At 40.0% G+C, this 15,021-nt stretch overlaps 1 protein-coding gene across 1 annotated transcript; it reads left to right on the forward strand.

The window, feature by feature from the left end:
* The first annotated feature begins 12,233 nt into the window (after positions 1 to 12,233).
* On the forward strand, positions 12,234 to 13,034 carry LOC139744278 (dynein light chain Tctex-type protein 2B-like). Its single transcript, XM_071654722.1, has one exon. It carries the CDS (start codon positions 12,414 to 12,416, stop codon positions 13,032 to 13,034), a length of 621 nt encoding a protein of 206 aa, XP_071510823.1. The 5' UTR covers positions 12,234 to 12,413.
* Positions 13,035 to 15,021: the final 1,987 nt, after the last annotated feature.

Genomic DNA, 15,021 nt, shown 5'->3' on the forward strand with positions numbered 1-15,021 from the left:
CTTAATTGTCATAACTTTTTCAGGCGGGTAAGCTTTCCTTATGGTATATCAATATAAGCACACGATGATAACTGTACTGAGCTCAAAAAGTTTTACTTCGTGAATAACAGCGGTGGTACACGCATTTATCTTGCTGTCGGTAACGTTTTTCTTATTATCGACAAAGCATCCCACCTCCCTGGATAAACGGAGAGGTCATTAAGAAGCACTTTTAGTGGATGGATATATCTTTAATGGAGGCGGAAAGCGCAAAAGCAATTTTAACCAATTGCAATAAATTGGCAAGAAACTTTAAAAAAACACCTCACACCAATGAAGATGGTACCCGAGCAATGATCGATAGAGAGATCGATATAGAAAACTCAAGGAGTCTCTCTCTCTCTCTCTATTTTTTTTTTACTGAAAAGAAGACGGTTTTCAAAACACTCTTACAAAAGAAATGTATTTGACTTTATTATTATGTGAAGTTTTATCTTATGTTACGTCATATTATGCATGTAAATATTTATGATTCTCTTTGCGGCACTTATGAGGTTCTGCTTCAAATCTAATCGGTGAGTGTGCGTGTGCTTGTGTGTGCGTGTTTACGTGTTTTTTCCCCCTCTGATAGTTTGCATCAGAATTTTCCCTTGTTTGAGCAACATTCTGCTTGAGTGAGGACATTTATTGACAAAATGTATAAAAGTAGAAGGATGGGATTGTGCGAAGTGTTCCTTCATGGATGGGTGAGACAGAGAGAGAGAGAAGAGAGTAATTGTTATGTAAATAATTTCGATATTTTGGTAAGACTTCTAAAGTCTCTTGGTTCGAACTACCAAATTCTTTTTTGTGGTTTGCTTATATTGAATTTATTGAGAAAAAAAATGTATCTATCGGTATTTCAAATTTATATTGACCAGTTTCCTGTCAAATTTAGGATTCAAATTTATATTTATGTTCCTCGATATACAAACTGTTCAGAGTAAAATCAAGATGAAATTCAAAACGGTCAATTTGTGCCTTTAATGTGATGTACAGTATATATTCAAAGTTATCTTTAACCGTTTACTCAAAAATAATATATTCAACGCTACAATCGACGCAAACCCTGCTCGAAAGAACACAGTGTCCCACAGTGTGATCACAATGTGATCACATACATGTAGTTGACTATGTAAAAACGCTCGAATTAAACAGTGTGAAGATGATTCCAAACTGTGGTGCGATTTTTCACAGAGAGTTCAAATATTAATGTTTTGTTTCACACTGTAAATTGATGATTCACAGTGTGCTCACACTGTTAAAATGCTTGAATTTAACAATGTGAAGAGATTTCACACTGTGTTCACAATGTGATCACACTGTGTTTCTCACACTGTGGGACACTGTGTTCTTTCCAGCAGGGAGAGAATTAAACTTTCACACGTCGTTTATTTTTCGAGCGTTTTTGTCGATTTCACTGCATCATTGGATTGCAGTGTCACAACACTTTTTTATCGACCTGACTTTAATTGATAGAGTTGAAATTATAAAACGACCATCAAACAATGACAATAAAGCAACATGGTAAAAATTTCACCAGAATCAGACATAAAGACAGCTATTGGAGTATTTTACCAGTAATATAATAAGAAGAGGATTTGATGTCATCGCATCACAATCTTACATCTTACCTGATATATATATATATATATATATATATATATATATATATATATACATATATACATATATATGCATGTATGTATATATATACATATATACATATATATATATATATATATATTTGAACATTTATGGCATATATATGTAATATATATATATAATACATATAGCAAAGAAAATGGGTTTCCATCGGGATTCAAACCCGATCAAAACCCATTTTCTTTGCTCAAAGTTTGCACAATTTATCATTCATTTCTGGTCGGTTTTACCTTTCTTTGTTTCTATTATATATATATATATATATATATATATATAAGGTTAAAAAAAGAAAGACATTTTATAACTAATCGCTTTTTTAAAAATCTGTTCTTATGTTTTTCATAAAACTTCTAGTGTTGCGAAGATTTAATGCTGCTATCAATTAAAGACAAATTAAACACGGAGTTGCATTTGCAATTTAAAATTCAGAGTATAACCTTCACGTGCTTTAAGCCGTCACAAAGCACGAAAAGAAGCCTTAGATAAATGCCATCGCGAATATAATCCACTCTATTATTTCATTGCTGCATACTGACATCTGCAAGATTCATGAAAAGTTAAAATTGCTAAAAAAACTATACATGGGAAGTGTTACTCGATTTTTTTAAACCAGATTTCATGCTTAGATTACCTGGATTCTATATCAAGCAAAATGGGTATTTCAATATTGTCACACAAGCCAAATTCGAAGTTGTTACCCGGTCGCATGAGATTCTGCACAAATCCCATCAATATTGCACAACGCACACGTTATGTAAACTGAATCATTTCATTCAGTACAATGAATTAATTTTAACAAAACATTAGTAACTTGATTTACTTTTTAAAAAAATAAGGTAATATACAACTTTCAAAACATGCTGTCCTGAGACAAAACCAAAAAAAGAGTCTTAATTTCGTCTCAATTGAACACGGCAGCTAACAGGGCTAAGAACGGACTTTTTTTTTTTCTCGAGGATGATGTATAAGGCAATGTGAGCGATAGAGATAAGGTTTAAATCGGATGATGATCAAGATGATCGTCTTTAACAAATAAGTAAATAAGACAGTGTGCAGAGGCGTAGAGCTCTGCTTCACACATGACCATGAAAGCCGATCATTAGACAACCAACCAATCGACCAGTCGTCATTTATTAATTCTGAGAAGTCTCCTGTTATTGCTTATGAATGCACTCTTTATCTGGAGGGTCTCTTCAAGTACTTTTCGTCGTTGTCGTTGTTGTTTTGTTCCTTTTTGATTTGTTTCTGTTTTTATTTTTCTGCGGTTGTTCACCCATTCGTAACGGGTGCTACTCACGCGCTGCTTGTCCGTTGTGCGGCGTCCGTTGTCAGTACACAGACCTAGTAACCGCTCCAGGAGCGATCAGCGCACCACCAGTGCGGGCTGCGCGAAGACCTAACGTCGATACGAAGACCTCCGTTCAAGTATAGACATTGTCGATTGCGATCGATACATCGTTTCCTAGGATCATTTTGCCGCATTATCGCCTAGACATTGTCTGCGGCACAATCCCTTTGTGTGTTTTCGCACGTTCGACTTCGTTAGGCATATAGGGTCATCATGTACTTCAAATCGAAGTGGCCATAACAATCGGACCTTTTATTTACACTCACATCGCAGCGACAAGAGCAGTAACAAGCGAGGTGTTATTTCTTTGCAAATCGTTTAATACTCGAAGTGTGTTCCGTATTGACGACTTGAGGTCTCTTTGGATGTGCATTTGAAGGAGTATAGTTTTTGATGTCGATCTCGCAGTCTCTTGTGATAATTTTTACTTCGAATATGCACAACGTCTGGTCATCTTCTCAACGAAAGGTAACAATTATGTAGCTATTGCAAAGTATTTTGAAATGTTGTTAATTCCATTATTTCTTTTCAACATAACTTTATTTTAATCAGCTGTTGTTCTAACACAATGGCAATATTGTCTCCAATTCGATATTCTACTCTCGTCTCGATTAGTTTTCAATCTTTATAGACCTTCTCTACTATTCTACATTCTCCTAATATTTTACATGTATGTCATACTGAGAGCCTAAGGAGAGGGGAAAAACCCCGAGGCGTGCGAATCTGCAGGAAAACGAGCCTTACACGTCATACATTTAAGGCTACACGAATATGAATGTGTAGACTTCTAGGTCTTATTTCATGTCTTAAAACTGTGACCATGCTGAAGGATGGGTAGCTGTCAAATATTGATTCGATTCTAAGCTTCAACTCCTCGTATTCAAACTTTGTTTGATGACGTTCATGTATTTGTTCATGTCTGATTGCTACGTGTACACTGCACGAAAGTAAACTCGATTATCAAGCGCTTCACGTTTAATTGGTCCTGAAAAACACATACATAGAGGGAGGGAGGGGATAGCCTTTTGGATTGGGGGTTGGCATGGTGGCTGGGATAGGTGAGTATTTGAGGAAGTAACTCAATTTTGGACTATTATAACCTATTAGACCTATATATTATACTTTTCATATATCAATCTGTTAAAATTTGTAAATCAGGTTAAGAATATTATTGTAGTTGTGTTATTCTCAATCATGCAGGCCCTAATATCGCATGTACGCGACTTGTGATTTTTTTTTTTTTTTTGGAATTGTTTTCACTGGTATGATGATCATAGGACTGAAAAATCAAAAATCAACTAAAGCACACCCAAACACACACACACACACACACACAAACCCACATAAACATACACAGAAACATACATCTCTAATCAGACGTTGCCGTATTGCGTTGACCGTTGACAGGGCAACCTGTTTGAGACGTACCATTCAACACAATGATTAACCCATACAGTCGCCCTATATACCGAACATTAGCATGTGTGATTAGCAGTCCTAACTCCAGGTCCTGTACAAGGTCTGTTCGAAAAGGATTTCGATATTCTATGCCAGTGTGTGGGTTTATGCTCTGTAGATAGAACGCATAGGCCTACCGATAGTACTGTATATGCCACACATTTCGCTGTTGTCGGGTTTTTTTTCGCGAATTTCGCAAGTAGTGTGCTAATCGCGAAGTTTAAAATACGCATGAATATCATCTGTCGTCCCGACATGAATGCGATGTGCACGATTACATTTTCATTCCATTGATATACTCCACGGTCGCCAATCCAACCCCTTGCAAAATTGTCGGGAAGTCCCGAAAAATTGAACTCGCTAAATATTTAGGCGTGTAACTAGCATAGTTAGTCAGAACGAGCATGTTTGAGTAGTACATTTTTACTAACGATATTCACATCAGCCCTATAGCAGTACTGTTCTAGTCTGAACGTGACAGCCATAAGATGATCATGTATCCCAGCACATTTTGTATTCTCTGTGTGTTTGTAACTCACTGTTAAAGGTGTTTGAAACACTGGCAGGGAGAAAGTAGGCCTCGGTCTCGACATTTTTTTATGCATAATAATACCAACTGGGTCATATCAAGAGTGACTACAATATCAAACTGCATTTTAACATTGGATCGTCCCCTCTGCGAGTTCCTAAATTCATATACAACTTTTAATTGACATCTAGCTCCATTGTTGTAATGGAAACCCAAATACCATTCATGCCACATGAATGGGGCACAATTACTGTACATTTTCGTAGAAGAAGGAGGATAATAAGATGAAAGATGGAAATAAAAGAGATAGTGTATTAAGTTGTTCTTTTCGTCTGCACTTACGAAATTTGCCGTGTATCAAAGATGGAAGCCAGACTCTGTTTATCTCAACGAGTTTCTAAGTTTGTTGCAAGTCTTTATCTTTTCATTTTCGTTCTACATAGATCAAGGTCAAATAAGATGGAAATTTCACAATCATAAATGTTTAAGGAAAATTATGATAGAGCAATGATATATCATACTGTATACCATGTTCGCAATTTCTACCTAGACACCGGGGTCTTTCAAAATTACAGTGATTATTTACCCATGCTTCTTGGGTGCTAACTGTCAATTCAAAATGTTAGTTTTGTACTGAATACATTTTATATAGAGAGTCCTGGGATTTCGTCTCACGTAGATCAGATAGATGGAGTTGACAAGAGAAAAAGATCAAATCCGCCCATTTGCTGCAAAACCGATAATATTGTATATCCAGTGGTATAGAGTACGTGGTCAGAGAGTAACTCCTTTTGAATGTCTTGGCTTTGTCATATTGGCATAACACTATAATTTCTCTTTCTGCACCATCATGTACATTGGACTTTCCAGAACGTTGGTGCATACGATGCTTCGTATACGCGTAATTTGCCGAATGGATCATTGCAGATAATCTTGTTGTTGCTCCAAGGGCGTACTGCTGTAGGAAAATCGAGCTTTATCCCCGTTATTCCTTCAAATTCCTGACACTAAACACCAGCGTCTGAAAATCCGCCAAATCTATTCATTCAAACCATTCTAACCTTTGGTTCCGTATTCTCCTGTCGAAGAGGTTGACTGGTTTTGATGTTTCTTCCATACCTTTTCAGCTTTGGTGGATTCTATTCATCTCTTTTAATGGGCAAATTCATCACCCTAATTCTATGGTATGCTTTCTTCCTTTTGTAAAGTCTCAGTCGTATTCCATGGTCTCTGTTTACGGTGTCGGCATCACGGAAAGAATAGTACAGTTCAAGAAAAAAAAAGCGAGAAGTTGCTAATAATACCTTTATAGCATTAACTCGGAAGAACGTGCCATTCACAACGAGGAGAAAGAGGCTGGTGGAAGCCTATCTCCATGGCAACGAAGGTAAACACTGACATTGAACAGCGGGCAGGAGTTGCCATGGACCAACTTGCTTTCACAACAGTGTGTACGAGTAATATTCAAACGATCATTTTGATTATTTTGTACAGTCATTCATTTTCGGATTGGCAAAAATGGAGGTGGCAGGCGTCCCATGGGAAAGGGGCGTTATTTCTGCTCTCTTTACAACCGTGTGCTGCATAAAGCAGGACCCCCAGTGCAAATGTTGTCATGAAAATCTGTTTGCAATTCGTAGTCCATAATGATTTTCACTCCCTTGATTTTTTTATTCGGCCCAAAAAGGTGACTTCTTCGCGCAATATCTATAGCCATTGCACATTGGCCTGTACAATTGTATGTCTGACGTCATGGGGTACGGGACTTTCATGTAATTTCCGGGGACAGGACCATGCTACCAGTTATGTCCACTTCAGATCAAGATTGCTGTTTGCTGTGTGTTTCTCTGCTTTGGCCTTGTGCTTCTTCTTCCTCGATGCTTTTCTTCCACTTCTTCTTGTTTCCTCTATCTCTTTCTCTAAGTCTTCTTCCTCTTCTTTTTTTTCCCTTTGTTTCCCTTCTTTTTCTTCCTCTTCTGTTTCTCGTATTCCCTGCTGGAGAGAACACAGAATCCCACAGTGTGAAAAAAACACAGTGTGAACACTGTGAAGACAATGTGAACACATTGTGAACACAGTGTGAAATCTCTTCACACTGTTTAAATTCGAGTGTTTTAACAGCGTGAACACATTGCGAATCATCAATTTACAGTGTGACACAGAACATTACCACGTGAACACTGTGAAAACCAAACCACAGTGGGAAATCATCCCCACACTGTTAAATTCGAGCGTTTTCATATAGTCGACTATATATGACCACAATATGAACACACTGTGGGACACTGTGTGCTTTCCAGTTGGGTTTCTTTCTTTTGTTGCTTCTTGCATTGTAAAAACACATGGAATATACCACATGCAGAGCTGGCTGATTCTCATATCTGTTTTATATGGCTTCAATACGCCTGAATTGGCTATGATTTGCAAAGAAGCAAAGAAGATTTCAAAGAAACCATTATTTCGCTCTTTACAATAATGTGTTCATAACAGGTCATGCCCAGTAGATCGATAACGAAAGATGGTACCATCAGTATAAATAGTATTTACGTGCAAACATTCTTTCTGCGCCGCCTGTTCCTTTGTATTTATAGAGGCACAGATAATTCCATATCATACTTGCTTTGGCGTGTCGTGGAAGAAAAAAAAATAATAATTAGTTCATGAAGCTATCTGATGTGCACATTCATTCATTGGGGAACAAGAGATGTACATTCCTATAGTACACTATGATCTGTAGTAATCTTCTTTTCTTTTCTTTTTAATCTGCCTATTTTTAAAGCCTATGAATTTTTTGTATTCATTTTTCATCTGAGAAGATGGCTGGATAACCCATATTCAGCTGCATTGTATAGCTGACCTTCCATGAGATCCAGGTATACTTGGGGCAGACTACTTTACCGGGCTATCGTGGATATGCACCCTGCTCTCTGCGACGAAGTATACCAGAAGCGTATCAGTATCCCAGTATCCCAATAATTATACTCATTTATACTTAATGTTACGAGCCTTTTGGCGATTAAATTCCAAATAATTGATACAGGTCTATGTCATCGCTTCTGCAATATCTATAGTCTAGTGAAAACAAAAAGTAATCAAAAGGTTGCACTTGATATTTTCAGCGTTAGTCCTTCATCAATCCGAGACGCGCAGAACTATGATATAACGCCATTTGACATGTTTGAACAGATACTAAGGGGTTCGTGCTGTTTTTTATTTGAATCCTCACAACTTTCAAAGAAAAACACGCTGCGCAAACAACTATCCCGGCAACAATGTGGTCTATACCTCTTTAACTCTCTCGTTACCATGAGAGATCTGTCTATATATCATATCGATGGTGTTTGGAGTGTTTGGAGTTGGTGGCTTCCAGAGGGGTAGCCCAGGTCAGTGCTCCGTGTCGTCTCCGGAGACACGGGTGTGCCTGCTATTGTGGTGATGGTGACATGGCGTATAAAATGCAAAAATCAGGAGTTACCTATCAAAAGGAGTTAGTTATTACATGGTATCTCCCCTCTCCCCACTGTCCTTCTTTTCTTTTTTCTCTCTTTCTCTTTAGACGTCGATTGCGATTCACGTAGTGATGTATCTATACTGCCAATCCACACCGTGTTGAAGTAGGCTTTAGCGAAAAGAGTAAAATCAGGACAAAAATATCTTATAGCGGTTTCATCAAATCGGGCCTGAAATAAGAACGCCATGAAATTCTGTGGAATTGTCACGCGTTTTTGACAAGCGATATAAGTCACGACAACATACTCAAAAATGGCAAAGGCGGTGATGTTATCACCTTGTAAATCTCCCACTGCACTGAACACTAATGGAATCTTCACTCAAATTCCTCTTTTTATGACGCTCAATTTGAACGTGGTGCAGACCTGCACTCTCGGGCTTTATACTTCATAGAGGATGACACCACTTGTGGTTGATCTCTGCTACTGTGCAATGTTTCTGACGTTCTTCCCATAATATCATTACAACGACAGCATCCAGTACAAAGAGTACATGATGGTAGGTCGCCGGTTCCTTTCAGATCCTTTACTGACAATAATATTGGAAAGATAGAAGGAGAGAGGGGGGGGGTAGAAGGGGAGGGAGGGGTTGAAAGTGTGAGGAAAATGGGAAGTGGGCTGAGGAGGGAACATAACTTTGTCTCATGACGATTGCGAAGTCAGTTCAATATATCACCCATGTCACGAAGGGTCACCCCCCGGAGCGGACCTCTCCCTTGCACTTGTCGCGTGTTGTGGCCATGGCAACTACCTCTCACAATGTTGTGCGATGCTGGCTCGAGGCAGAATCCAGCAGCAGTTCTTCAGTGTGCACGCAAGCGTGTTCGTCCGTTTCTTTTCTCTTCATTTACGCGTTGCTTCGATCGAGTGTACTTGAGCTTCTGCTTGAAATAAGCGATCATCATTAGCACATCGACTGAAGTGAAACGAAATTTACATCTAAACGACCACGTCAATTGTGTGATGAGGCGCTGTGTCCTTACTTTTAGTGTTCCGCTACTGGAGGAGGGATTTACTGGCCGTCAATCTTGCCTGTAATGACGCCAAGAAACAAAGAAAAGTCCAGGGGTACGTGAGCTGTCTTTACATTGATTCGTATTGAACGTGGACACAATGATGTTCGGTGAACTTCATCCTCCGCACTGCGGCAAGTACTAGTAACCTATAAGGCCTTGGACGTGAAAACGCAATGAAGAGCTCTTCTAAGGCATAATCTTAACAAAACACGGCTTGAGCATTGTTAAGGGAGAGCTTTGAGCAGGCAAAACAAAAGTTCGTATGGCAATTATGATATCTTTTAGACTCGTAAATTAATTTCGGAATACAAGTATGCTTCGGATTTGTTCTTCTATACTATTTTCACGCCTGACGGTAGAATGTACTCCTCCTGATCCTCCTCTTCCTTCTTCTTCTTCTTCCTTCTTTCTTCGTATTCTTGTTCTTCTTCCTCCTCCTCCTCCTCCTTCTCTTCCTCATCTGCCTTCTCCTCTCCTTCTTCCTTTAAGAAGCGCCCTCTCTTTCATTCCTCGAAATCTAAATGGATGCTGCGCGGACACCCCGCAGTCAAGGCCTGAGCCATTTAGGTGACGAATTGCAATGGATAGAGATTGATAGTGAGATTCTAATGATATTCATGGTGATCAATCTTTAACAGGACATAGTACTATTGTCTGGAAATAGAACCTCAAGGTCTCCCACTCTTTTGTTGCAGTCATTATTGGCGCTCCTTCATATAAAAATATTTCATCAGGATGTTACTTGGAAAGTCTCGAGCTTATTATTACAGTTAGGTGAAGAAGGAAACACGAAAAACTAGCACCAGTGTAGAAACAATAATGGGTTGTTAGGAGTCACAGTTTGAGAGATCATGTTATGCATCCCACGCACTGGTGCTCAAGTTCTGTTCTCGGTGGTGGTGGTGGTGTCTTCGTCGGTCCTGGACCTGGTTTCTAAATCTTCTTGTGAGAAATTCAACACTCTTGCTATCAATTCAGTTCTGGGTATACATAACTGACGTGTCGGTATGCAGAGTCAGTCAGTCATATACAGTCAGTCAGGCAGGCAGGCAAGCACATTGCACTCAGCGATGAGAATGTTACCTCAACTCTTTGTTGCCTGCCTTTGAGTTAGTTAGGTCAGCAATGTCGGTTCGATCCAGTGTACACAATGTCGTTTAGCAGGGTCACGGGTGGGTGATTGTGCAGCCACCTTGTCCTAATCGATTTTCGACGACGCGCACGTAGGCCCCACTATATAGCATCTCCACACATCGGGGACAGAAGGAGCAAGCTGAGTGGAACGAAATCTAAAATGTTCGCTCCCCTGAGAGTTCTCCAGCCCTGGCATTCGTCATGGGTACCTTCATCAGTCTGTCCCCGACCTATACTAGGATAAAGAAAGCACAGGTGACAGAGACAATCAGGGCCCTGTTTCTTAAAACTTGTTATCAATAACAAGTAGTAGTAGTTGTTATACGCTACCGAAATCCTTGCATCTGATTCGCTGAGAGCAAATGTGACGCAGAAATGTGGCAGTTGTTACTGATAACAAGTTTTATGAAGCGGGACCCAAACGCAGCGGCAGTGAGTTCGCTTTGAGTGAGATCTCGGGCGAGAATTAGCCACACAACTAGATAGACATTGTGCATTACAATGGTCTGCTAATCTTTCGTTGTCATATTTTCGTAGAAATTCATAGCCCTCCACCCTAATTGAGCCTTCAAAGAGCATAGAATAAGAGAGGTAGCCCATCATAAAACATGTTTAAGAAGAATGAAAGTCTTACCTATTAGATTCATGTAATGTGCACCAACCTTAATTGTCACGTATAAAGCAGTGTGTTACCTTGTGTGTGTTTGTGTGTTGTGTGTGCGAGTGATTATGTAGCATTATGCTGTTATGTTGGGTGGCACAGTGTTTCTTCCGCGTGATCTTCTGTAATCCCGTCGGGAGAAATAATGTAGTCGGACCAGCGGAGTGTAGTTACAGTTACAGTGAACTAGGTATCAAGAGGTAATGAATTTTTCGCGAGTAGGACCAATACGACGAAGTGTATTGACTGGGATTTCACATCACAAGCCTTTCAACTTCACCACAGAAAGCGACTTATGCCGAAATCGCCCCTATCGTTTGGAAGAAGCCTGTTGTTGTTGTTGTTGTTGTTCATTTTCCATCTGCGAAGATGGCTGGATAGCCCATATTCAGCTACACTAAGCTGGTCTTCCATGGGGTCCAGTTGGATGTGGGGTGGGACCACTTCACCGGGTTAGACACCCTGCTCTTTGCGATGAATGAATGAAGCGGGATCTTTTACGTGCATGAGCTGTGACTCTCTCATACACGGGACCTCCATTTTATGTCCTATCCGAGGGACAGAGTGTTTTGCCTCTTGCTAGAAGGGACGGTATGTTTACACACAACATTGCTCAGTCCAGACTCGGGTTCGAACCCGGGCCGCGCGATCGTGAGGCAGACGCGCTACCGACTGAGCCAACTCACCGCCCTATCACACATCTCTCGTCACACATCTCTCGTACAGTCTCTGGTTATAACTTTTTCTGTTTTCAAATGTCCCCTTCTTCCAAATCATCTCTGGTCGATTAAAAAAAAACAATTGTTCGGCCTCTGTACTGCTCTCTTACTATGTTTCTCATTAATTGCATTAACATTTTGTATGTATTTGATTTTTTACAGACATAACGCCATGATTCGGAGTAGTTCCTGGGCGCAAAACGGTTGTTCACTCATCCAACCAACTTCTACCTGCTTGTTGGAATGATTCGGACATGCAGCCTGTAAGGAAGTTGTAGGCCACTTTTCGCACACTACAGACATTATTCACGTTTATCACAACTCCTCAAGACACACTTGTGCGCCGTTACGGAACTATGGCAGCATTGAGCGAACGTAACTTGGAGCAGTTCAACCAGCAGCAGCCGGGCGGACAGGGAGGGCGTCGTCGCTCGATCATGTCACGCCGCGGCTCCATCGTCAGTAGCAGTCACTCCACCAAGGATGGTGACGGGCCGCTGCCGCCGCCAACCCGCTGGCGTCGTCTCTCGCGGGCCTACTCCATATCCATGGGCAGCCATCGCGGAAATACCTTGCTCCGCTCCGCAGCAGAGTCGCAGCAGTCGAAACCTGCCGTGCGATACGAGAACACGTACAAGATGAAGCCAGACGAAGGGACTGCTTTCAAGAGAAGTGCTATCGAAAAGATTCTGAAAACGGTCCTGGAGACGCACCTATCCAGCGCGCAGTACGCGCCAACAACCGTCTCCATCTTCACTCAGAACATGTCGGATGAGATCAAGAAGCGCGTGAAGGACCTGAGAATGCCGCGCTATAAGATCGTCTGCCAGATATACATCGGCTCGAAGAATGGACAAAGCATGCAGATGGTTAGCCGAGCTGTTTGGAACACAGAAACCGATAACTTTGCCACGGCAACGTTCCAGAACGAATCCCTATACGCCGTTGCATCCGTCCATGCCACGTACTTTGAATGAAACGTGTATCTCACATCACAATATGCATTGTCCTTTAGGGTCATGGAACTTGCTACTAACAAAATAGATATATAAATAAATGAATATACACGAATGATAATAATGATAATGATAACATGAAATTTAAAGAAATAAGTACATGAATAATTATTATATTTTATTAGATTCGCCTGGGTTTAGCTCAAACGTAAACGCTACCACAACGGATGTTGGCCCTTTTAAAGCAAGCTATGACAAAGGTCCATGCGGATTCTTCATCTTTAAGAGTTCAGTTGAAAAACAAACAAAAACCTATGTCTACGCAAAAAAAAAAACTAGCAATATTGACGGAACGCATGTATAGTTTTCAGGCTCTGCCATTAATATAAGTCAACATCTCGATTTTATCGCCGAAGTTATCATGGCGCTCGACTCCGCCTAGATTTTGTCAATCGAAGGTCAAAGGTCAATGGTTAGGTCAAAGTGAGGTAGGTGGCACAGTCCTCAATATTGGGTTGTTGTTTTTTTTTCATAGTACGATTAATTTCGAATGAAGATAGAGGCGCCCTTGCAAACATCGTAATTATTACCTGAAATACATACTTGTACATAGATTTGAAAAGTTAGGTGCGTGCATGATGCAAAAGAAATCGTACAATTCTTAGAAAAGGCAAGCAACTCAAAAGGTTGAATACGAGATGCGATAACATCTCAATGGCAAATATAACAAGTTTGATCAATGCAAAGACAACTTCTGATTTCTTCATTTTTACTTGAAAGTCAGAAGTTGCTTGGTTAAGGATGATCTTCAGATCATAATCATATCAATTTTGCGTAATAATCATAACTAAGTAATAACGACGAGTAAAGATTTCAATACATGTATCTTACTATTATTCAAAATATGAAAATATATTGGTGACGACTATGTCAGCACCTGAAGGGTGGAACTGCCATGTTTTAGACACACGATTTACATTGTGTACGGCCGGATTATTTCTACTGAGAAACAACATGAATTGCGTGTGGACAATACAATATACAATACAATATACAATCGGATCGGCGTAGCGCCCTTACACAGTCAATGACTGGTTTCACAGCACTTCACAACAAAATTCAGTCACATTTTAGAATAAAAAAGGAAATTCTTAAGATTCTTCTTGAAGACACCAAGGGATGGGGAAATGCGGACGAACCGAGGTAGATCGTTCCACAATCGCGGCGCAGCCGTCACAAAAGCATTGTCCCCCGCTCTACTGTTGGTTTTGGGTACATGGAGTAAGGTGCCATCTGCACTTAAACGTAGTCCAGGTCAAGCAGAACAGTATTAAATGATTACAGATCTAAGATAAGTAGGAGACCATGTTATGTCCCTCGCGTAGAAAAGTAAAGTGGAATTAAGGACAGTTATTCACTTTTGAAGCGTGACCATTTGGTTGAGTATTTTGAGTGTAATTTGTTAGAAGAGGAGAATCCACGAATGAACCCCACTCTCACAAAATAGTACAAGAAAAGGTTTATCAAGTTGTCTGTTAAAAGAAAAAGAGTAATAATGATATATCCTCCATGTTATTAACCCTGGCTTTGGCGGTTCATGTCAATCATTAGATTAATGATCCTCTCTCTTAAACTTTTAGATCACTAACACTGTGTGTGGATAGATACGGGGGGGGGGGAACGTACCAAAACGTGTTGGAGTTTATATTTTTTGAACGAATTAACAAATTGTATTCATATCGAATATTCAGCTCCCCTGGTATAGTCTCGTGTTTCTAATGCAAGAGTTAAAATCGTGTAAATGTCGTGATGAAGAAAATGATTGTATCTTCGGCAATGAAAATACTGAATTGAATTGAGTAATTCTTCGCTTGTATATGAGGTCTGCATGGAGCAACATTCTTCTGACTATAGCCAAATGATAGCACCGATTCCCTTCAAGGATTGCTATGAAATCATTTTTCCGTGCATGACAGTACGGTGTGTTATCAAGATGGCTATCCATATT

Source organism: Diadema antillarum, unplaced genomic scaffold (assembly GCF_040938485.1).
Source record: "Diadema antillarum isolate AM-2024a unplaced genomic scaffold, OU_Dant_1.0 seq00001153_RagTag, whole genome shotgun sequence".
Classification (NCBI taxonomy): Eukaryota; Metazoa; Echinodermata; class Echinoidea; order Diadematoida; family Diadematidae; genus Diadema; species Diadema antillarum.